Source organism: Phyllobates terribilis, unplaced genomic scaffold, assembly GCF_046119375.1.
Source record: "Phyllobates terribilis strain yellow unplaced genomic scaffold, ASM4611937v1 Scaffold_5__5_contigs__length_657084704, whole genome shotgun sequence".
Classification (NCBI taxonomy): domain Eukaryota; kingdom Metazoa; phylum Chordata; class Amphibia; order Anura; family Dendrobatidae; genus Phyllobates; species Phyllobates terribilis.
The window spans coordinates 147198241-147223929 of NW_027362765.1; the positions used below are offsets into that span (position 1 = coordinate 147198241).

A 25689-nucleotide genomic window follows, 5' to 3' on the forward strand; every position below is an offset into this window, starting at 1 on the left:
CATTGTTCACAATTTAGTGGTCATTGGTGTATGATGTGGCCAAAGGACGTCCATTTCTCTGCCTTTCTGTGACTCTCTTATTCTCTCTGTGTCTCTGTTGCAACCTGCTGATGACACTCTAAGCTCAGTGGCCACTTCCATCTGAGAACATCATGCTTGAAGCCTCGCAGTGGTGAGGTACTGGTGATCAAATGTTGTCATCTTGGTCTCACGATGTCAAAATGTGAACAGCGTGATGAGGAGGACTGTTTAAGGCTGTGTGCCCACTATGCATTTTTTTTTAAGCGTTTCCACAGCGGCAATTCCGCTGCAGAAACTCTTTAAAAACGCTTTGTAGAGGGTCTGCCATGTTCCCCAATGATAATCCGCATGTGCTGTGCACATGCTGCGGAAATTTCTGCTGCGGATTATTGCGGAAAAATCCGCAGCACTACCAATTATTTTGCGTAAACGCGGTTTTTCGCCGCCATTGACTTACATTGGAACGCATGTAATCCACATCACTGGATCTGTACATGCGGATTACATGCGTTTCAATGTGCTTATGGTACCCTGGTTTGGAGAAGAGCAGACTCTCCTCCGGACCTGGGTACCATAATACCTGTTAAAAAGAAAAAAATGAATAAAATAAAAAATAAATATTATACTTACCTTCTGATGGCCCCCGGAGTCCTTGTCTCGGCTTGCCGGCAGCTCGCGGTAGATTAAAGAACTTGCGGTGACGTCATTTAGTCAGGTCCTTAAAAATCTGCCGCGAGCTCCCTTCAAGCCAAGACAAGGACTCCGGGGCCATCAGAAGGTAAGTATAATATTTATTATTTTTTACCATTCTTTAAGGTCACGCTATATTAATCCATGCCGTTTGCATGGATTTATATAGTGTGACCAAGTTGTCAAGCACTTTCCAAGTGATGCTAAAATCGATTGGAAAGCGCTTGTCAACCCGCATGTGAAGAACGCTTCACTTCCGCCTGTCCCTGGCAGGAAAAACGCATGTACAATCCGCATGTGGTTTTATCTGCCAGGGAGATGCAGAAACGCTCAGGAAAAATCCGGAGCATTTCTGCATCGTGGGCACATGGCCTAATACCAATTCTTATTGAACCCTGAAATTTATTCGGCGATTCATGGATCAAACAACTGTTGGGAGTTTTGCGATTAGGCTAAGTGCCCACGATGCAGAAATGCTGCATATTTTTTCTGCATCTCCCTGGCAGGAAAAACGCATGCGGATTTTACATGCGTTTGTCAAGCGTTTTTGCATGCATTTCTGCATGCGGCTTATCAAGCGCTTTTCCAAGCGATTTTAGCATCACTTGGAAAAGTGCTTGACAATGGCATGGATTTATATAGTGTGACCAAGTAATAGTTAAAAAAAATAAGAATGGTAAAAAATAAAGATTATACTTACCTTCCTATGGCCCCCGGTGTTTTCTCCGTCCTGTCTGTTGTACGGGTCGCGATGGTCTAAAAGGACCTGCGGTGATGTCATTTAGTCATGTGACAGGTCACCCGACCGCCGACGTCAGTGGTCGCGTGACCTGTCACATGACTAAATGTCATCTTGGAAGGTCCTTTTAGACCATCGCGAGCCGTACAACAGACCGGACGGAGCGGAGAAAAGACCGGGGGACACCAAAAGGTAAGTATAATCTTTATTTTTTATTTTAAAAAAAGAATTTAACAGGTTCTATGGTACCTGGGTCTGGAGGAGAGTCTCCTCTTCTCCAGACTCGGGTACCATCCGCACATAGAATCGCATAATATCCACATGTGCAAATGTGCTCATGCGGATATTATGCGTTTCAATGCAAGTAAATCGCGGCAATTACTCTGCTTGTCTGCAAAATTAATGGACATGCTGCGTATTTTTCCACAGCATGTGCATAGCACATGCGGATTATCATTGGGGACCATGGGGCACGTATTATCAAGCGTTTTTGCTGCGGAAATTCTGCGGCAAAAACGCATAGTGGGCACACAGCCTTAAGCTCCTTGTTAGAGAACAGCAAGTTGTGCAAAAAGTACTGAAACATTGAACAGTTGGACATGTGCATTCAAAAGTTTAGAGACGGTCACATTTAACCCCTTTCTGGCCTGGGGCATATTAGAACTCCCCAGGCCATCACCCCCGGTTCAGTGAGGGCTCCGGCTCTGAGCACGCACTGAACCGGGCACATGTCAGCTGATTCTTACAGCTGACATGTGCCCGCAACAGCCGTGGGTGGAATCGCGATCCACCCGTGGCTGTTAACCAGTTAAATGCCGCTGTCAATCTCTGACAGCGGCACTTAACAGTGCCGCGCCAGAAGCGCGTCACTTACCCCGCCCATCGTTGACCCCGTCACGTGATTGCGGGTCACTGATGGGTGGGCATGACAACCCTGGGTCTGCAGCAGATCGCTATGAGCGCTACCTAGTGGTCGGCGCTCATAGCACAGGAGCATTTCTGCTACATAGAGGTGATCTACTCATCACTAGTGTTGAGCGATACCTTCCGATATCAGGAAATATCGTATCGGATTGGATCGGGCCGATACCCAAAAAGTATCGGATATCGCCGATTCCGATACCGGAAACCAATGCAAGTCAATGGGACACAAATATCGGAATGAAAATAAACCCTTTATTTCCTTGTAGGTTAATTCTACATGAAGTAAAACAACTAAGAATAATGTAGAATGACATGAAAAGCCGGCAATTCATCAGCGGCATTCACCGGTACCCGACAATTTACAACAGAAAGAATAGAGCTTCACACATAGATTAGGTAGATAGAACCATGTCAGTCACATATATATGAAGTACAGTGCCAGTGTTGCTTACTGTACTTGTCATTTAGTGTAAAGGATTTATTTTAAAAAATATTAGTGTTTTCGTGCACCGTCTCTTTAAGAAAGCCGGCCGGCAATTCAGCAGCGGTACCCGACAATTTAGAATAGAAAGAATAGAGAATCACACATAGATTAGATAGATAGAAACATGTCAGTCACATATATATGAAGTACAGTGACAGTGTTGATTACTGTACTTGTCATTTAGTGTTAAAATAAAGGATTTATTTAAAAAAAAATTGGCGTGGGGTTCCCCTTAATTTTAGGCTCTAGCGGAGGTTAAGCAGACAGCTGGGGCAAATGTTTGAAGCCTGGGAAGGGGGTAATACCCACGGAGCTTCCCAGGCAACTAATATCAGCCCCCAGCTGAATACCTAGCCTTTACTAGCTATTAAAATGGGGGAACCCCCCCAAAAAAATAACGTGGGGTCCCCCCTAATTTAATAGCTAGCAAAGGCTAGGCAGACAGCTGGGGGCTGATTTTAATAGCCCAGGAAGGGAGCCATGAATATTGGCCCCCTCCCAGGCTAGAAACACCAGCCGTCAGCCGCCCCAGAAAGGGCACATCCATAGGATGCGCCAATTCTGGCACTTAGCCTCGCTCTTCCCACTGCCCTGTAGCGGTGGCAGTGGGGTAATAGGGCTGGGGTTGATGTCAGCTTATAATGCCAGCTGACATCAAGCCCAGGTTAGTAATGGAGAGGCGTCTATAAGACACCCCCATTACTAACCCCATAGTCAAAGTTAAAGAAAAACACAAACACCCAGAATAAAGTCCTTTAATTGAAATAAACACACAATTCTTTATTGTTCTAAATTAAACCATACTTACCATCACGCCCATTCCAGCTGAAGCCAACGATCTCCTGCAATAAAAGAAAAATAATAAAGCAACATCATCCTTACCTTTCGATGGTTCCCAGGACAGCTTCAGCTCTGCTACATCGAGATGACAGGCTGGACCGCAGCAGAACGCTGCCATCCAGCCTGTCATCCCGCAGACACTGAGAAGCGCAGGCTTGCTTGCGCTCCTCAGTGTCTCTCTGTGACGTCATCCAGATGAGCCGAGTTCATGTCCAATGAACTCAGCTCACCTCATGCACGTCACTGACAGCGTGGGAAAATTCTCCTGCACTCAGCGCTTCAGCGTGAGAATTCTCCCACGCTGTCAGTGACATACATGAGGTGAGGTCATGTCCAATGAACTCAGCTCACCTCATGCACGTCACTGACAGCGTGGGAAAATTCTCACGCTGAAGTGCTGAGTGCAGGAGAATTTTCCCACGCTGTCAGTGACGTGCATGAGGTGAGCTGAGTTCATTGGACATGACCTCGGCTCATCTTTATGCCATCACAGCCAGACACTGAGGAGTGGAAGTATGCCTGCGCTTCTCAGTGTCTGTGGGATGACAGGCTGAATGGCAGCGTTCTGCTGCTGTCCAGCCTGTCATCTCGATGTAGCAGAGCTGAAGCTGTCGTGGGAGCCATGGAAAGGTAAGGATGAGGTTGCTTTATTATTTTACTTTTATTGCAGGAGATCGTTGGCTTCAGCTGGAATGGGCGTGACGGTAAGTATGGTTTAATTTAGAACAATAAAGAATTGTGTGTTTATTTCAATTAAAGGACTTTATTCTGGGTGTTGTGTTTTTTTAAATACTTAACTAGAAATTCATGGTGGTCATGTCTAATATTGGCGTGACCCCATGAATTTCGGGCTTAGGGCCAGCTGATAATGCCAAGCTGGCCTTAACCCCTTTATTACCCAGTGAGCCACCGCACCAGGGCCCTGGATGAGTTGGGTACAGCGCCAGAAGATGGCGCTTCTATGAACGCGCCATTTTCTGGGGCAGCTGCGGACTGCAATTTGCAGCGGGGGTGGCCCAGAAAGCTTGGGTCTCCCTGCGCTGCGGATTCCAGCCCCCAGCTGCCTAGTTGTACCTGGCTGGACACAAAAATAGGGCGAAGCCCCACGCATTTTTTTTTTTAATTATTTCATGAAATTCATGGAATAATTAAGAAAAAAAGGGCTTCCCTATATTGTTGTGTCCAACCAGGTACAAATAGGCAGCTGGTGGTTGGGGGCAGCCCATTCCTGCCTGCTGTACCTGGCTGGACACAAATATAGTGCGAAGCCCCACGTCAATTTTTTTTTCATTATTTCATGAAATAATTTTTTTAAAAAAGGGCTTCCCTATATTGTTGTGTCCGGCCAGGTACAAATAGGCAGCTGGTGGTTGGGGGCAGCCTGTTCCTGCCTGCTGTACCTGGCTGGACAGAAATATAGGGCGAAGCCCCACATCAATTTTTTTTAAAATAAATCCTTTATTTTAACACTAAATGACATTTGAGGAGTTAATAAAGATGCAGTCCCTAAATTATTATTTATTTTTTAATTAATTTTTCCCAAAACTTTTGACATGGGCTTCGCCATATTTTTGTATGCCAGCCAGGTACAGCATCCAGCTTCTATGAACGCGTCATTTTCCGGGGTGGCTGTGGACTGCAATTTTCAGCGGGGGGGGGCAGAAAGCTTGGGCCTCCCTGCGCTGCAGATTCCATCCCCCAGCTGCCTAGTTGTACCTGGCTGGACACAAAAATAGGGAGAAGCTTCACGTATTTTTTTTTTTTTTAATTATTTCATGAAATTCATGGAATAATTAAGAAAAAAAGGGCTTCCCTATATTGTTGTGTCCAACCAGGTACAAATAGGCAGCTGGTGGTTGGGGGCAGCCCGTTCCTGCCTGCTGTACCTGGCTTGGCACAAATATAGTGCGAAGCCCCACGTCAATTTTTTTAAAATCATTTCAGGAAATTCATGAAATAATTAAAAAAAAATTGATGTGGGGCTTCGCCCTATATTTGTGTCCAGTCAGGTACAGCAGGCAGGAACGGGCTGCCCCCACCAGCTGCCTATTTGTACCTAGCCGGACACAACAATATAGGGAAGCCCTTTTTTTCTTAATTATTCCATGAATTTCATGAATTTTAAAAAAAAAATACGTGGAGCTTCGCCCTATTTTTGTGTCCAGCCAGGTACAACTAGGCAGCTGGGGGCTGGAATCTGCAGCGCAGGGAGGCCCAAGCTTTCTGGGCCCCACCCGCTGCAAATTGCAGTCCGCAGCCGCCCCGGAAAATGGCGCGTTCATAGAAGCGCCATCTTCTGGCGCTGTACCCAACTCATTCAGGGCCCTGGTGCGGTGGCTCACTGGGTAATAAAGGGGTTAAGGCCAGCTTGGCATTATCAGCTGGCCCTAAGCCCGAAATTCATGGGGTCACGCCAATATTAGACATGACCACCATGAATTTCTAGTAAAGTATTTAAAAAAAACACAAACACCCAGAAAAAAGTCCTTTAATTGAAATAAACACACAATTCTTTATTGTTCTAAATTAAACCATACTTACAGTCACGCCCATTCCAGCTGAAGCCAACGATCTCCTGCAATAAAAGTAAAATAATAAAGCAACCTCATTCTTACCTTTCCATGGCTCCCACGACGGCTCCAGCTCTGCTACATCGAGATGACAGGCTGGACCGCAGCAGAACGCTGCCATCCAGCCTGTCATCCTGCAGAAACTGAGAAGCGCAGGCTTGCTTGCGCTACTCAGTGTCTGGCTGTGACGGCATCCAGATGAGCCGAGGTCATGTCCAATGAACTCGGCGCACCTCATGCACGTCACTGACAGCGTGGGAAAATTCTCACGCTGAAGCGCTGAGTGCAGGAGAATTTTCCCACGCTGTCAGTGACGTGCATGAGGTGAGCTGAGTTCATTGGACATGACCTCACCTCATGTATGTCACTGACAGCATGGGAGAAGTCTCACGCTGAAGCGCTGAGTGCAGGAGAATTCTCCCACGCTGTCAGTGACGTGCATGAGGTGAGCTGAGTTCATTGGACATGACCTCGGCTCATCTGGATGCCGTCACAGCCAGACACTGAGGAGCGCAAGCATGCCTGCGCTTCTCAGTGTCTGCGGGATGACAGGCTGGATGGCAGCGTTCTGCTGCGGTCCAGCCTGTCATCTCTATGTAGCAGAGCTGAAGCTGTCGTGGGAGCCATGGAAAGGTAAGGATGATGTTGCTTTATTATTTTTCTTTTATTGAAGGAGATCGTTGGCTTCAGCTGGAATGGGCGTGACTGTAAGTATGGTTTAATTTAGAACAATAAAGAATTGTGTCTTTATTTCAATTAAAGGACTTTTTTCTGGGTGTTTGTGTTTTTTTTTTAAATACTTTACTAGAAATTCATGGCGGTCATGTCTAATATTGGCATGACCCCATGAATTTCGGGCTTAGGGCCAGCTGATGATGCCAAGCTGGCCTTAACCCCTTTATTACCCAGTGAGCCACCGCACCAGGGCCCTGGATGAGTTGGGTACAGCGCCAGAAGATGGCGCTTCTATGAACGCGCCATTTTCCGGGGCGGCTGCGGACTGCAATTTGCAGCGGGTGGGGCCCAGAAAGCTTGGGCCTCCCTGCGCTGCGGATTCCAGCCCCCAGCTGCCTTGTTGTACCTGGCTGGACACAAAAATAGGGCGAAGCCCCACGTATTATTTTTTTAAATTCATGAAATTCATGGAATAATTAAGAAAAAAAGGGCTTCCCTATATTGTTGTGTCCGGCTAGGTACAAATAGGCAGCTGGTGGTTGGGGGCAGCCCGTTCCTGCCTGCTGTACCTGACTGGACACAAATATAGGGCGAAGCCCCACATAATTTTTTTTTAATTATTTCATGAATTTCCTGAAATAATTAAAAAAAAATTGACGTGGGGCTTTGCACTATATTTGTGTCCAGCCAGGTACAGCATTCAGGAACGGGCTGCCCCCAACCACCAGCTGCCTATTTGTACCTGGTTGGACACAACAATATAGGGAAGCCCTTTTTTTCTTAATTATTCCATGAATTTCATGAAATAATTTAAAAAAAAAAAAACGTGGAGCTTCTCCCTATTTTTGTGTCCAGCCAGGTACAACTAGGCAGCTGGGGGATGGAATCTGCAGCGCAGGGAGGCCCAAGCTTTCTGCCCCCCCCCCCCCCCCCGCTGAAAATTGCAGTCCGCAGCCGCCCCGGAAAATGGCGCGTTCATAGAAGCTGGATGCTGTACCTGGCTGGCATACAAAAATATGGCGAAGCCCACGTCAAAAGTTTTGGGAAAAATTAATTAAAAAATAAATAATTTAGGGACTGCATCTTTATTAACTCCTCAAATGTCATTTAGTGTTAAAATAAAGGATTTATTTAAAAAAAAAAATGGCGTGGGATCCCCCATAATTTTAGTCTCTAGCGGAGGTTAAGCAGACGGCTGGGGCAGATGTTTGAAGCCTGGGAAGGGGATAAAACCCACGGAGCTTCCCAGGCTACTAATATCAGCCCCCAGCTGAATACCTAGCCTTTACTAGCTATTAAAATGGGGGACCCCCCCCAAAAAAATGACGTGGGGTCCCCCCTATTTTAATAGCTAGCAAAGGCTAGGCAGACAGCTGGGGGCTGATATTAATAGCCCAGGAAGGGTGCCATGAATAATGGCCCCCTCCCAGGCTAGAAACACCAGCCGTCAGCCGCCCCAGAAATGGCGCATCCATAGGATGCGCCAATTCTGGCACTTAGCCTCGCTCTTCCACGCTGCCCTGGTGCGGTGGCAGGGGGTAATAGTGGTGGGGTTCATGTCAGCGCCAGCTGCCATGAAGCCCAGGTTAGTAATGATGGCCGTCTATAAGACACCCCCATTACTAACCTACAAAGTGTTAAAAAGAAAAAACACACTACACCCAGAAAAAAATAATTTATTTGAAATAAAACACACCATTTTATTTAATTCTTAGTTTACTAAAAATAATAGTTACCTGTCCACGTTCCTGCGCTGATCTCCCATGCACAGCTGTCACATCTGGAGAAGGTGACAGCTGTGCATGGCTGCTGTAAGCTCACGCTGCCGGGAACACGTCCGCTCCCGGCAGCGGGAGCCACTGACTGAGGTCACCGGAGTGCATTCAGGCAGCGCAGCTCCGGAGACCTCCTTTACGGCACTGCTGTACCGTGGGAATTTCTCACGATACAGCAGGGCCGTAAAGGAGCTAACCGGAGCAGCGCTGCCTGAACTCCGGTGAACCCTTACGGCCCCGTCATTCTAGCGGCGGCAGCGGTTCAGAGCGGTCACATTCTATGTGGCTGCTCTGAACTGGAGATCTTCGTGGGACACTCGTGGACTACTACGGAGGGGTAAGGATAAGGTTGTGGTTTATTATTTTATATTTTATTACAGGAGATCGATGGCTTCGGGGAATTAGGTGTCTAGGTGAGTATAGGTGTAGTTTTTTATTTTTTACTTTATTTTAGGTGGCGATCGGCGGGGACAGGTAATGTATGAACTAATTTCTTTTAGGTAACCACTGGCCACCAATGACATGTATCTAACATTTATTGGGGACACAGTAGGGCAATTTAAATAGCAGGATCAGGCTGATGGGAACTACTGCTCCCATCGAGCTGATCCTGCTGGCACGAGTGGACGGGGGACAGACATAGGCCGATGGGAGTAGTAGTGTCACATCGGCCTATGTCTGCCTGCACGCACAGACACCCCCCCCCCCGCACAGACACCCCCCCCCCCCCCCCCCGCATAGACACCCGCCCCCCCCCGCACAGACACCCGCCCCCCCCCCGCACAGACACCCGCCCCCCCCCCCCCGCACAGACACCCGCCCCCCCCGCACAGACACCCGCCCCCCCCCGCACAGACACCCCCCCCGCACAGACACCCCCCCCGCACAGACACCCCCCCCCGCACAGACACCCCCCCCCGCACAGACACCCCCCCCCGCACAGACACCCCCCCCCGCACAGACACCCCCCCCCGCACAGACACCCCCCCCGCACAGACACCCCCCCCCGCACAGACACCCCCCCCCGCACAGACACCCCCCCCCGCACAGACACCCCCCCCCGCACAGACACCCCCCCCCGCACAGACACCCCCCCCCGCACAGACACCCCCCCCCGCACAGACACCCGCCCCCGCACAGACACCCGCCCCCGCACAGACCCCCCCGCCCCCGCACAGACCCCCCCGCCCCCGCACAGACCCCCCCGCCCCGCACAGACACCCCCCCCCCCGCACAGACACCCCCCCCCCCGCACAGACACCCCCCCCCCCGCACAGACACCCCCCCCCCCGCACAGACACCCCCCCCCCGCACAGACACCCCCCCCCCGCACAGACACCCCCCCCCGCACAGACACCCCCCCCCGCACAGACACCCCCCCCCGCACAGACACTCCCCCCCTGCACAGACACCCCTCCCCCCCGCACAGACCCCCCCGCCCCCGCACAGACCCCCCCGCCCCCGCACAGACCCCCCCGCCCCCGCACAGACCCCCCCGCCCCCGCACAGACCCCCCCGCCCCCGCACAGACCCCCCCGCCCCCGCACAGACCCCCCCGCCCCCGCACAGACCCCCCCGCCCCCGCACAGACCCCCCCGCCCCCGCACAGACCCCCCCGCCCCCGCACAGACCCCCCCGCCCCCGCACAGACCCCCCCGCCCCCGCACAGACCCCCCCCCCCGCACAGACCCCCCCCCCGCCCCCGCACAGACCCCCCCCCCGCCCCCGCACAGACCCCCCCCCCGCCCCCGCACAGACCCCCCCGCCCCCGCACAGACCCCCCCGCCCCCGCACAGACCCCCCCGCCCCCGCACAGACCCCCCCGCCCCCGCACAGACCCCCCCGCCCCCGCACAGACACCCCCCCCCCGCACAGACACCCCCCCCCCCCCGCACAGACACCCCCCCCGCACAGACACCCCCCCCCGCACAGACACCCCCCCCCCGCACAGACACCCCCCCCCCGCACAGACACCCCCCCCCCGCACAGACACCCCCCCCCCGCACAGACACCCCCCCCCCGCACAGACACCCCCCCCCCGCACAGACACCCCCCCCCGCACAGACACCCCCCCCCGCACAGACACCCCCCCCCCGCACAGACACCCCCCCCCCGCACAGACACCCCCCCCCCGCACAGACACCCCCCCCCCCGCACAGACACTCCCCCCCCCCCCCCCCCGCACAGACACTCCCCCCCCCCCCGCACAGACACTCCCCCCCCCCGCACAGACACTCCCCCCCCCCCGCACAGACACCCCTCCCCCCCGCACAGACACCCCTCCCCCCCGCACAGACACCCCTCCCCCCCCCCCGCACAGACACTCCCCCCCCCCCCCCGCACAGACACCCCTCCCCCCCCCCGCACAGACACCCCTCCCCCCCCCCGCACAGACACCCCTCCCCCCCCACCCCCCCGCACAGACACCCCTCCCCCCCCCCTCCCCCCCCGCACAGACACCCCTCCCCCCCCCAGACACCAATCATGATGGGTCTGGGAGGTGAGGCTGACCTGTGCGGCCGTGGGAAAGTTCATGTGTGTTCATGCAGTCAAGCATGAACTCACATGAACCCTCTGAGGGCAACGCAGCGACTTCAAATGAACAGCTGATCGGCATCACCTGATACCTCAGCTGTTCATTTGAAATAACCGGCGGGAAAGCGCAGCACAGAACGGGAAAGCCGGCGGTGAAGTCTTTTCACTGCCGGCTTCCCCGCCCGGGTCCTTCGCTCCTTGGTGCTGCGCTCTCCGCCCGGTCCTAATTTACGATTGGGATTGGAGGTGGCGAGGGGAGCGGAGGATCGGGGTGGGAGGCTGCGGGGAAGCAGTATGGGGCTGTGTGATTGTTTAAAAGCCGGCGGCTTTTTACCGCGCGCCGGCTTTTAAACAATCAGGAGAATTCTCCCCCGCTGGGATGGCATTCTGATGACAGGCTGGATCGCGCTGCCATCTAACTTGTCATCCTTCACAGACACTGCAGAGCGCAGGCATTATGGGAACTTCCGATTCCGGTATTCGATATTGTAAAAGTATCGGAATTAAGTATCGGAGTTCCGATACCGCGAATATCTGCCGATACCCGATATTACAGTATCGGAATGCTCAAAACTACTCATCACCTCTATGTAGCAGAAGCTATCAGACAGTTGCTGCTTCTAGTCTCCTATGAAGACTATAGAAGCAAGCAAAAAGTGAAAGGGAAAAAAAAAAAAGTTTTTAAAAATATATAAAAGTTTAAATCACCCCCCTTTAGTCCCATTCAAAATAAAATAATAAAAAATAAACCCCACATACACATATTTGGTATCGCTGCATTCAGAATCGCCCAATCTATCAATATAAAAAATAATTAATCCGATCGGTAACAAGAGAAAAATTCCAGAATTACGTTTTTTTGGTCGACGCAACATTGCAATAGCGGGTGATCAAAACATCGTATCTAGCCCAAAGTAGTATCAATAAAAACGTCAGCCCGGCGCGCAAGAAATAAGCCCTGAGCCGGCCCCAGATACCGAAAAATGGAGACGCTACCTGTCTCGGAAAATGGCGCCTTTTTTTTTTTTTTCTCATCAAGAGAATGCCTAGAGTGTGCAAAGCAGTCATCAAAGCAAAAGGTGGCTACTTTGAAGAACCTAGAATATAAGACATATTTTCAGTTGTTTCACACTTTTTTGTTAAGTATATAATTCCACATGTGTTAATTCATAGTTTTGATGCCTTCAGTGTGAATGTACAATTTTCTTAGTCATGAAAATACAGAAAAATCTTTAAATGAGAAGGTGTGTCCAAACTTTTGGTCTGTACTGTGTGTATATATATATATATATATATATATATATATATATATATATATATATATATATATATATATATATATATATATATATATATATATATATATATTTTTCTATCAACTCCTCTTGCTCTCTCTTCCGATTGCATCACTCCACTGAAACTGCCCTGGCTAACGTCACCAACGACCTACTAACCTCCAAATCCAAGCAACACTACTCTGTCCTCCTCCTCTTGGACCTGTCCTCTGCTTTTGACACAGTGGACCATTCCCTTCTACTACAGATTCTCATCTATTGGCATCACAGACTTGGCCCTAGCTTGGATCTTATCATACCTAACAGACCGGATATTCAGCGTCTCCCACTCACACACCACCTCCTCACCTCGCCCCCTATCGGTCGGTGTCCCTCAAGGTTCAGTCCTGGGAAAGCTCATAGTCTCACGGCTTCCAATACCACCTCCATGCTGATGACACACACATCTACCTCTCTGGACCCGATATCTCCTCCCTACTAACCAGGATCCCAGAATGTCTGTCCGCTATTTCATCCTTCCTCTCTGATAGATTTCTAAAACTTAACATGGACAAAACAAAAGTCATCATCTTTTCCCCCATCTCACTCAACCCCCCCAACTGAACTATCCATCATAGTTAATGGCTGCTCACTCTCCCCAGTCTTGCAAGCTCGCTGCCTCGGGATAACCCTGGACTCTTATTTCTACTTCGAACCACATATCCAAGCCCTTTCCTCTTCCTGCCGACTCCAACTCAAAAATATTTCCCGGATCCTCACATTCCTTACTCTGTAAGAACACCAGTTCACGCCCTCATCTCCCGCCTCGACTACTGCAACCGCCTGCTCTGTGGCCTCCCTTCTTATACTCTCGCACCCCTCCAATCTATCGTAAACTAATCCACCTGTACCCCCGCTATTCCCCGGCCTCTCCTCTCTGTCAATCCCTCACTGGATCCTCATTGCCCAGAGACTCCAGTTCAAAACCCTAACCATGGCATACAAAGCCATCCACAACCTTTCTCCTCCATACATCTGTGATCTAGTCTCCCAGTACATACCTACAAGCAATCTTGGAACCTCACAAGATCTCCTTCTCCGCTCCCCTCATCTCCTCTTCCCATAATCGCAAACACGATTTCTCCCGTGCATCCCCCCCTACTCTGGAACTCTCTACCCCAACATTTCTGACTCTCGCCTACCGTGGAAACCTTCTAAAGGAACATGAAGACCCACCTCTTCCGACAAGCCTAAAAGCTGCAGTAACTCTCGCTGCACGACCAGCTCTTTCCTCACCTACTGTATCCTCACCCATCCCTTGTAGATTATGAGCCCTCATGGGCAGGGTCCTCTCTCCACCTGTACCAGTCAGCGACTTCTATTGTCTAAGATTATTGTACTTGTTTTTCTTATGTATACCCCTTTTCACATGTAAAGTGCCATGGAATAAATGGCGCTATAATAAATAATAATTTATAAGCCCTTTGTTCTACAGCTGGGTGTGGTCGGGGTCCTGAGATCCCCCAACAATCACTCAAAACACTCCCAAAGCTATCAGCAAACAAAGTGCTGAGCTCATACATCTTGGGGAATGGGCTCAATAGAAAGCATCTGTTGGTAATGAAATGTACTCATCATTCATACTCTATGGAAAGAGGAGTCTGGTCCTCTGGTCACAATAAATGTAGCATCTTGCCCTCTGTAGGGGTCATGAGTGAAGATTTGTTGCAGCATTATTTACAAATGAGATTCTGTTCCATAATCGGTCTATGTGCTACTGAATGAAAGTTCTGCCGTACGTGAACATTATGTCAGGCACCATTGTAAACGACTGGGCAGGACTCAAAACAAATCCAAGGATGCATTTCACTCATTTGTTCAACGTTTTAATCAGGTTTCGGCAGCTTCTGAATCCCCAAGGTGATGGGTGGTCCCCAACATGTGAGGCTAAATTAAAGATATTTTATAAAGTGATGGCAGATTGATTAGCATTTGCCATTACTTTTATGGTTGGTGCAGGTTGATCTGATCACTATGGCTCCTGATTAGTCCTAAGAAAGGAGGGGCCACTGCTGTGATTTAGCACAGCAGCCGGCCCCTCAAAGGATCCCTCCATTGATCATAAAGTGATGGCATAGCCTGCCAATTCAATGTTTCCACACTTTGAGATGCGTATACACCCTATAAGTCTGGGGATAGTACGGTGTGTTGATCTTGAATACGTTCCTACATTTCAGTACGTTCCTACATACTGGTATCTGTTGTTGCTCTCCAGCGAAACACGTTTTTGATAGCTCAAGATTTTTTCATGAAGCATTCTTTATTTACGATTACTAGATTTCCTGTGCACAGAGCCTCTAAAAATCTTGTAAGGCCCTATAAATATTCAGGGTAGAAAGAATAGTAAACTAGTCTGCTTACTGACATGATTGACCCTATTTATAAAGTAGTATTTTTATTTTGCAATGTAGAGCTCTGGAGATATAAGGATGTCTCTTTTAAGATTAAAGTAAACTTATTTCATCTGCATGCGTAGCTGTATAACTTAGAGAATAATGGCTCTTCTGCTGCCATCCTTCAAAATTTGATTTGTCGTTCTTTCTTATTTTGCAGTGGAAATGATGGAAGAGTTGCATAGCCTGGACCCTCGGCGCCAGGAGTTATTGGAAGCAAGATTTACGGGAGCTGGGGTTGCAAAGGTAATTTACAAGGTTATAAAAGTTGGGTAATTGGTTTCCTTCGAACAAAGGAGAACAGTTGACCACTCCTAATCCCCGGGTTTCACCTCTATGGGTACATCCTCATAGGCCATTTCTACTGGTGCAGATTTCGATGTGGAAATGCTGTGAATTTAGCACATATTTCTTCATTGCAGAGTGTGAAAATAATAATAATAATAATAATAAAAAAAAAATCTGGTTAGAACTTTTATGGTGGTCAAGAAAATATTGAAGTTGCGACCCTACTGTGTTATGACCCTAATCTACAAGTACACTGTGGCATAAGAAAACAAATTACAATGTCTCAGGGTTTTTCTGCGTAATCAGCAGAAGACGCTGGTTGCAGGACTGCTATATTAATAGAGAAATTTGGTTTTGTGAATTAATGTTTTGTTTTTTTTTTCTCCCCAGGGACAATTGAATAGCGAGTCTTCTAACCAAAGTCTGTGTAGCCTGGGCTCTCTGAGCGACAAAGAGCTTGAGGTACTGTCTGTTAATAATGCATAAACATCTTCTTTTTTTTTTTTTTTTAAGTTTCACTGTGTAAATTTGGTGCGTTGCAAACCCATCTGAAAACCATTAGAGATTGTACCATCAGCGTATATATTAGTACACTGAATGTTGGACAACGTTGCTGTTGCTGGAACTCTACTTATCTGCCAAAAGATGGGTCATCAATGGTCCACTGTGTACAGATAGTGTCACCGTCCATACGCTGACAGTCTTATGGTGTGAACTCCCATAGTGTCCCAGAAATTACTTTTAAAACTTACTGAAATTAACATATAATTTATTCCTCAATGACATAGCCACACGAGGATGTGTTTTTGTTTGCAGGAGTAGTTATAGTTTTGAATGACCTCCATTCATATTTTACTATACAATGTACTGGAAAGTGGGGGGAAGTTTTCACCAAGTGCAGTGAAAAAGGAAAACAAAAAAAATGCTCTTGTGACATTTTTTTTGCATTTTGCTTTTGACGTACATTGAATGGTAAAAATGATGATTTTTCAAGGTCGGTAGGATTGCGGTGATACCAAACTTCTACGTTTTTTTTTTTAATTATGATTTTAGTGGTGAGTGAACATTTGTCAAGTTTAAAAAAGAGCCATTTTTGCGTCACTATTTTTAGAGACACGATTCTATTTTTTTCTCTTTATGATGTTTACCAATTTGAGTTAGTTAATTTCATACTTTAACACTTTTTTTTTTTTTTTAACTCGTTTTATTGAAGATTATACAACATAGCAAGGTTGCATCATAGAGCAAAAGAACAAACAGCATTTCTCATTGCTAATTAATACTGTCCGGCATATTTAACCTTGCCCTTAACATACCATGTGTCTAATATCTTAACTAGTGTTGAGCAAGTATGAATTGTCCCCTTCGGCGATCACGTTCGGGTGCTCGCCGAGTAGTTGCGGCGTACTTGGCATCGATGAAAGTGTCACCGCGGCTGCATGTGTCATGCGTTTCTTGTGTTGTTCATAATTTGGTTTGACCACTATAACATTTCCTCTTTGGCATGCTCTTATCTTTTGGTTTTCTTTACAAAAACATTTTAAGAATATTTTTAAAGGGGTAGTCCACTACTCAATCACTCTATTCCACCATGTAATCTAATAACAGCCTGTACTCCGATGCGGGCACCATTCCAGCAATGTTTGTATCCGGTCTCCCAAGGCCCTTGTGATGTTATGTCATGTGAGTCCTGCAACTAATAAACTGCCGCACCTCTCACTGGAGGGGGAGTATAGGATGTTACTATTTTACATGGGGTTATGTAGTGATTAAAAATGGGTTGTCCGAGTAGAAGACTACCCCTTTAAGTCTCTTAACGTAGTGATAGCTTGCTGTTACTTTGGATGCCTTGTTTGTTTAATTCAGTCCCCTTTTTGTAACCCTGAACACGAGTGCAGGATTTCCTAGTAAATAGCAGGACAGAGGTGCATATTTCTGTGTCATTCTAAAAGGTCTCTCTTTAGCAGACTCCAGAGAAAAAACAGAATGACCAGAGGAACCGCAAGAGGAAGGCAGAACCGTATGAAACAAGTCAAGGTAATGTTTGGCCACTGAGCTTAAGATTTGATAAATCGCAGAGATGCTGTAGTTGAGCTGACTACTCCCAGAGAGAGGCCATGAGGAGCATTGGAAAATGATGGCCAGAAGTTTTGGAACAAAGACACAAACCGTTTCTAATGCTGTCTGTATTCTGTTATTGTAGAAAGGCAGGGAGCTCGTTAGAAAGACTGTGCATGTTAGCTGCTTTATCTTTACTGGCTAAGGGCTCGTTCAGACGAGTGTATTAATTAAATGGATGGCATACAGCTAGTATCCCGACCAATGCATGAACGTTTTTACACAGACCAGTGAGCCGTGTGTAAAATGAAATAAATCACAAAATGTGCTACTTTTATCTATATTTCGGATCAGACAATTATAAGTCAATGGGTGCACAAAAAATTATAACATACAGGTTACCATCCGTATCTCATGCATATTTTATGGATTCATTACACAGAGAAAACTGTATTTTGCCTTTTATTTATTAAATTGTTCATGTGAATACTTGATGCCATACAGATGTAAAAACAGACATACTGATGGCACTATGGATGAAAACACATTTAATTTTTACATACACTTTTCTGAACCAGGACATTGGACTGTTCACATGGACATTGCATATGGCCTGTGGATATTGTGTAGTCTGGTCCAAATATAGGAAAGGATTGTGTAAAAGGAAAACCGAAATGCCTTTCCGAAATCTTTCTTTTACAAAAGGTTTTCCTTCTTCATTTTTTAGTGAATTCGATGTTGTACAATAAGGCTATGTGCCCACGATGCAGAAATGCTCCGGATTTTTTCCTGAGCGTTTCTGCATCTCCCTGGCAGAAAAAACGCATGCGGATTGTACATGCGGATTGTACATGCGGATTGTACATGCGGATTGTACATGCGTTTTTTCAGCCAGGGACAAGCGTTTGTGAAGCATTTCCGCATGCGGGCTGTCAAGCGCTTTCCAAGCGATTTTAGCATCACTTGGAAAAGTATTTGACAACTTGGTCACACTGTATAAATCCATGCAACCGGCATGGATTTATATATAGTGTGACCAAGTTAGTTAAAATAAAGAATAAAAATGGTAAAGAAAAAAAAGTTTATACTCGCTCACCTTCCAATGGCCCCCGGTCTCCTTATCCGATGCGTCCGGTCTCCCCGGCAGCTCGCGATGGTCTAAAAGGACCTTCCATGACGTCATTTAGTCATGTGACGGGTCACGCGACCACATGACTAAGTGACGTCATGGAAGGTCCTTTTAGACCATTGCGAGCTTCCGGGGAGACCGGACGCATCGCTATGGAGACCGGGGTCCATCAGAATGTGAGTATATGGTATTTTTTTTTATTTTAAATTCTTTTTTTTTTTTTACAGGTACTATGGTACCCGGGTCTCTATGAGAGTCTCCTCCGCACATTGAATCGCTTAATGTCCGCATGTAGTCATGCAGATATTAAGCGATTCAATGCAAGTGAATGGCGGCAAAATCGCCGCGATTCCGCAAAATAATTGGTAGTGCTGCGGATTTTTCCGCAATGATAATCCGCAGCTTAAATTTCCGCTGCATTTATGCGGATTCTCATTGGGGAACATGGCCGGCCTTCTACCATGCGTTTTTTAAGCATTCCTGCAGCGGAATTGCTGTTGCGGAAACGCTTAAAAAACGCATAGTGGACACACATGTATCAAGGAATTGCTAGAATCTGTTCCTGAAGTCTCCTTGTATAATAGATTATCTTAAATTACAATTTTTAGGTTGTTTTATAATTGTTCGCTCTTCCATCAGGTTTGCTTTATATATATTTCACAGTGGAGAATGCTATTTTTTTTTTCATCTTGAGTTGGATTTTTTTTTTTTTTTTCATTTTAGGGAAGAACACTCCTAGAGGACATAAAATTAGTGATTATTTTGAGGTAAGAATCATTTCACACATTACTGTGATATTTTTTATGTTGGAGCGCCCACTAGTGTTTAGTCACTTAAATGATATGTTAGGGAATTGTACCCAGGAACGCTTCTGAAATCCTTTAGATACTTTTTATGGAGATGCGACGAATCCTTCACTATAGCAACTTTTAACCTTCAACCATTGAAAATATATTCTGGGTTTGTCTAATTGATTGTGGTTATGAAGATATAAAGACACAACATTTAAAAAAGAAAGCATTTTTAAGGTCTGTGAAGTAGTTTTAAGTAAAAAATTTTTAAGCTTTTTATCTTTTTTTTATTTTTTTTTATTTTTTATAATTGTAATGCAGTTTGCTGGGGGAAGTGGCCCGGGGACAAGTCCAGGCAGAAGCGTTCCACCGGTTGCCAGATCCTCACCGCAACATTCCTTATCAAACCCACTGCCCTTACCGGTAAATCTCCTGTCCTTTTTTTTTTTTTTTTTACTTGCTAAGCAAGGGATGAAGGGATGTTAGTTGTGTTCTCAAGTGTAGGTTTTTTGAGTTTTGTTTTTCCATTATAGTGCAAAATTGGCCATACACATTATATAGCGGTCTGATAAATGTTTTCAGCAGATGGGTAGATTTCCCTCACAAATTGTTTATGCATGTTCAACTGTACATGTATTTTCAATGGGGAGAATGAAATAAGCTGCTGCCGTACCTGCTTTCAACTCCTTATTTCAGCCTAATGCAGCAGGGCGCCGGCTATCAATCAATATGTCATTGGCAGTGACGCCCCATCGATAGAGCGCAAGAGAAGGGAACTGGTCTGTCGATGTGACGTCACAGGAAGCGGGAGAATTGCCGGCAGGGGAGTAACCACTCTGAGCCGGGAGAGATTGTTGCACAGCAGCACAGGCAGGTAGTTCGCAACTACCTCCCGACACGTGCTTAGCCCCATTGGGAAAATAGGGGTTATCGGACAAGAATAAGGTCAAATCCTAAGTGAGAGAACAAAGTAGCAAAGCTTTTCCCAAACAAGTCTGTCTTTACCTGTAAACAATAATGTTCCCGTTCTTTGGCAGCAACCGGTGATACAGAAAATATTCAGAAACTGATACAAAACTTGTTAAAAAAAAAAAAAGTTGCATAACTTTATTGTTTTTGTTGCTTTTTACAATACTTAAGTATGTGAAACTTTAATTTCTATGTATACTCTCACTTGGCTTTAGATTTGTGTTCAGATCCAGAAGGCAATGAAATAGATTGGGACTACAGATGATTTTAATTTCTGTGACCTGTCATTGACAACAATAAGTAGATCCCCTGAAAATATATTGAGGATGTGAACAGATGTAATGCTCATGGCTGCTTAGTGGAGAGTAGACTGGATGCCCTTAAATTAGGTTTTTCTCTGGGAAGCAAAACATTAGTCAAAAAAAAAAAATCCACATTTCATGTTGTCGAGGTCTATTGTGATTTACATGAAGGGTGTTAATTGTCAGAGTTAGGGCTTATGCAGACGACCGCATTTTCAGTTTTTAGTGCGATCCAACAAAACATTGGATTGCATTCGGACCAATTTTATTCTATCAGGATGTGCACTTGTGTGATTTTGTCGGACAGAGTCTATCCCAGGAAAAAAATCGCTGCATGTCCTAGTTCGATCCAATATTCGGATTTCACTCGGCCATGCAAATCAGTGAGTCTGTGGAAACCATGGGACTGACATCTGAATGCAGTCCTATTTCCACGGACTATGAGAATGGAGAAATTTCCTCCATCTTCTCCTCAACTGTGAGAATTAGATCACAGTATGCTGATAATCTGATCAGAGTTTTATCAGTGTCTTTTGTATAATCCACCAGATTCTGTCAGGTGAGAGAATCTACGGCTATATGCTAACTCTTAAGGTTGACTCCTGTGAGAGAATTGTCACTCATTTAAGTCCAACTTTAAGTTACTGTGACTGAAATGTGCTTTTGTTCTCATTATGTTTTATTTTTTTCTGCATTGGTAAAAACAAAATTCTTTTGCAGAGTCAAAGTAGCCCTCCTTCCTCCACACTAGTGAATCTAGAGCATTCCTGTATCCCTATCAAACAGATTTCCGTCCAGCACAGACAAACACAGGTGAGAAAATAAATGCAATATCGGAAATTACCAAGATTCATACTTGGTAACGAAAAATATTAGCTGCTGAATGTAACTAAAATTTTACAATCATTTTATTCAATTTGTTGGGGCTTTTTCTTTTTTCAGTCTGACCTCACAATGGATAAAATATCCGCTCTTGAAAACAGCAAAAATTCTGACCTAGAAAAAAAGGAAGGGAGAATAGATGATTTATTAAGGGTATGTGCTATTTTATTTCATGTTTATTCCACTGTTTGTTATGATGGTTACCTTGGTAAATGATTTCCCTATTTCCCTTCTCAATGTTACATGCTAAACAGTACCCGCAGCATTAGATTGCAGAATGGAAATGGATATCTGTTTTGGTGCTAAATACACAGCTAGCACGTATTAATAAATTGACTTTGTCTGATATTTTGTTTTTAGGTAAATTGTGACCTCCGACGGCAAATGGATGAACAAAAGAAAATGCTGGAAAAGTACAAAGAACGGTTAAACCGGTGTGTTACAATGAGTAAGAAACTTCTTATAGAGAAGGTGAGTTCTGCGCTGTTGCCTCTTTCATTTCATATGAAATTCTTGTTTGGGTGTGAAAACCTATCGTGACTGTGGCAGTGAATCTATTCTGGTTCTTATAGAGATGTTACATGATAAGCAAGAAATTTGGGATTTAAAGAAGCCCTCCCATGAATTTTTATCCCCTAAATCTGTGTACATACACTATTGTAAGTGTGATAATCTACTCGCCTATCGTAGTCTTCTCAGTGGTGTTCTGCTCCTCTTTTGAGGAACACCACCACTTTTCAGACTCTCCACGTCACGCTGCGCGCTGTCACCTGGTAGTGGCTTTTACATTGTAAGTCTAAGGAGCGTCAAAGCGAGGCGCAGTAGGCTTGCGTTGTAAAAGAGACTTCTGGCTCACACAACGTAGAGGGAGCCGTATCGGCTGTATTGTCATTACATGAAGAGGAGCACAACGGCACTGTATACCATGGAAGGCGAGTATATTAACACACTGACAGAGTATTTACACACACAGACAGGTTTAGGGGGAAAAAATGTTCATGTGAGGGCTTCTTTAGGCTATGTGCCCACGATGCAGAAATGCTCCGGATTTTTCCTGGGCGTTTCTGCATCTCCCTGGCAGAAAAAAAACGCGTTCGGATTTTACATGCGTTTTTCCTGCCAGGGTCAAGTTTAAGGCTGTGTTCACACGATGCGTATTTCATGCGTTTCCGCGGCGTTTTTGCAGTTGCGTAAACGCCGCGGAAACGCATGAAAAACGCATGGTAGAAGGGAAGCAATGTTCCCCAATGGAAATCCGCATGTGCTGTGCCCATGATGCGGATTTTTCCGCAGCGTTAACGCTGCGGTCAAAAATCCGCAGCATGTCAATTAATTTTGCGGAAACGCGGCGATTTCGCCGCCATTGACTTGCATTAGAACGCGCCAATTCCGCAAGACAGCATTTGTACTTGCGTAATTGGTGCGTTCTAATGTGCGGATGGTACCCGAGTGTGGAGGAGAGGAGAGTCTCATCCACACCCAGGTACCATTAAAAAAGCTGTAAAAGAAGAATAAAATAAAAAATAAATGTATTCTTACCATCTGTCGGCCCGCGCACCGCTCCTTCTTGGTTCCCGGCACTTGCAGTGAGTTGTAGGACCTGCGGTGACGTCAGAGTCATGTGACGGGTCACGTGACGCTGACGTCGGCAGGTCTTTCAATTCAAAGTTGCCGGCGAGGGAGAACAGATTGAGCAGGACAGCGCGGGCCATCGGAGGTAAGTATAGACACTCTCTCGGGTCACACTATATAAATCCATGCTGGTTGCATGGATTTATATAGTGTGACCTAGTTATCAAGCACTTTCCAGGTGATGCTAACATCGCCTGGAAAGCGCTTGTCAATCTGCATGCGGAAACGCATGTGAATCTGCATGTGGATCCGCATGTATTCTGCAGGAAAAACGCATGCACAATCTGCATGCGTTTTTTCTGCCAGGGAGATGCAGAAATGATGCAGAAATTTTCTGCTTCATTTCTGCATCGTGTGCACATACCCTTAGTGAAGCATTTTTCACATATATTTCCGCATGCGAGTTGTCAAGCGCTTTCCAAGCGATTTTAGCATCACTTGGAAAGTGCTTGACAACTTGATCACACTATATAAATCCATGCAACCAGCATGGATTTATATAGTGTGACCGTAAAATAATGGTAAAAAATAAATATTATACTTTCCTTCTGATGGCCCCCGGTGTCCTTATCCGATCCGTCCGGTGTCTAGTGGTGGTCTAAAAGGACCTTCCAAGACGTCATTTAGTCATGTGACGAGACACGCGACCGCCGACGTTGGCAGTCGCGTGACCCGTCACATGACTAAATGACGTCATAGCAGGTCCTTTTAGACCATCGCAAGCTGCCAGGATGCCAGGACGGATCGGATAAGGACACCTGGGGCCATCAGAAGGTAAGTATAATGTGTATATTTTTTCTTTTTTTTTTACAATTACTATGGTACCTGGGTCTGGAGGAGAGTCTCCTCTTCTCCAAACCCGGGTACCATCTGCACATTGAACCGCATGATATCCGCATGTGCACATGTAGTGATGCGGATATTATGCGATTCAATGCAAGTCAATGGCGGCGAAAACACCGCAATTCCGTAAAATAATTGGTAGTGCTGTGGATTTTTCCGCAATGATAATCCTCATCTGAAATTTCCACAGCATGTGCACAGCACATGCGGATGATCATTGGGGAACATGGCAGACCTTCTACCAAGAGTTTTTTAAGCGTTTCTGCAGCGGAATTGCCGAAACTCTTAAAATAACGCATGGTGGGCACACAGCCTTAAGATGAATGCCTTTTATACCAGAGGTTTAGTAAAGATTTTCCGATCGATTTTGTCTAGGAACTTTTTATATATTAAATACATAAAATGCTTATAATGATTGTGACTTGCGTTAATAGAGAAGAAAACTAAACTGTGATGTCTAATGAAAGGATTTAGTTATCTGTGTAACCAACCTGTGAAGTAATTTAAATTATTCCTTTTACAATTGGTTTCATTAAAGTGACCCTTCGGTCAATAATAGAAATGTCACAATGTATAATCCATTGTTAAAATACCTGGTGTGCTCTTTTTAATCTTCCATACGTGGCTCCTCTGATATATAGGCACATTTGTAGATGTTGGGGCATAGTGTTTTTTTTTTTTATCCAATCCATTGCAAGGGTGAGTGACCTCGTGACACTGAGTGTGCGCAGAGGAAGGTTAGACTTTTACTTTGCATCCATTAATTTGACTTTGCATGTCAGCGGCTACGCGCAGCTGTTCAGACAGGCCATAATCGGAAAACAATCTATACTAGGAAAACTTGTTTCCAACTAGTGTAAATGCAACTTTAGTGTCCCCCTCCTAATGGCAGTAGTTATACTCACAGTCTTCTGTTCCCCACAGTGTAAATAGTTAAAAATAATTGTTCAAGTAACATTAACCTAACATAATTTTTTTTCTCCCTTCTAGCCTTATGTTTTAGTTAGATTGTTCTCTTCCTTACTACATTTGTGTATTGTATGCTATTTTCCTTAAAGCTATTGTTTTCTTGTAGTCAAAACAAGAGAAGATGGCATGTCGAGACAAAAGTATGCAGGATCGACTGCGCTTGGGCCACTTTACTACTGTCCGCCATGGAGCTTCTTTCACTGAGCAGTGGACCGATGGATACGCCTTTCAAAACCTCATCAAGTAAGCAAGATTATTGATTTTGTGCCTTATGCACTTCAGTAGTTACTGTCCTCTATATTTTCAGTAGGCTGCCAAAATATAGTGGTAAATCCTGGAATTGGATGGGCCACATCACTGTTTTAGCACCTAACATTCTTCAGTCTTTCCAGTTGTACAGTTTTTACTTTTACAGTTGTATTCCCGGCCATTTGCTGCACCAGTCCATCCAAATCAACCAGCACTGTTAGTCTCTTCCACTTTTAGAGTTGTAATCTGACCCCAGCAACCAGAAAATTATGGAGTATCTTAGAGATGCTATCTCTATTATGTAGTAAAATTGCTTTAGGCTATGTGCCCATGATGCAGAAACGCTCAGGATTTTTTCCTGAGCGTTTCTGCATCTCCCTGGCAGAAAAAAAATGCATTCAGATTGTACATGCGTTTTTCCTGCCAGGGACATGCGGATGTGAAGCGTTTTTGCATGCATTTCCGCATGGGCGTTGACAAGCGCTTTCCAAGTGTTTAGCATCACTTGGAAAGTGCTTGACAACTTGGTCACCCTATATAAATCCATGCAACCGGCATGGATTTATATAGTTTGACCATAAAGAATGGTTAAAAATA

General features: G+C 46.0%; 1 protein-coding gene across 4 annotated transcripts in view; it reads left to right on the forward strand.

Moving 5' to 3' along the window:
• Positions 1-25689, forward strand: part of TLK2 (tousled like kinase 2) — a 98836-nt gene that overhangs the window by 19101 nt on the left and 54046 nt on the right. Inside the window, exons 2-10 of one of the 4 annotated variants that reach the window (XM_073683141.1) lie at positions 15141-15226; positions 15659-15730; positions 17236-17305; positions 19179-19222; positions 19568-19669; positions 21238-21330; positions 21460-21552; positions 21760-21870; positions 24950-25086. In XM_073683141.1, the coding sequence (XP_073539242.1) occupies positions 15146-15226; positions 15659-15730; positions 17236-17305; positions 19179-19222; positions 19568-19669; positions 21238-21330; positions 21460-21552; positions 21760-21870; positions 24950-25086 (803 nt within the window). In that variant the 5' untranslated portion in view covers positions 15141-15145. Of the gene's footprint in view, positions 1-15140; positions 15227-15658; positions 15731-17232; positions 17306-19178; positions 19223-19567; positions 19670-21237; positions 21331-21459; positions 21553-21759; positions 21871-24949; positions 25087-25689 lie in introns of all 4 variants that reach the window. The other 3 variants (XM_073683140.1, XM_073683144.1, XM_073683142.1) reach the window with 3 other exon arrangements.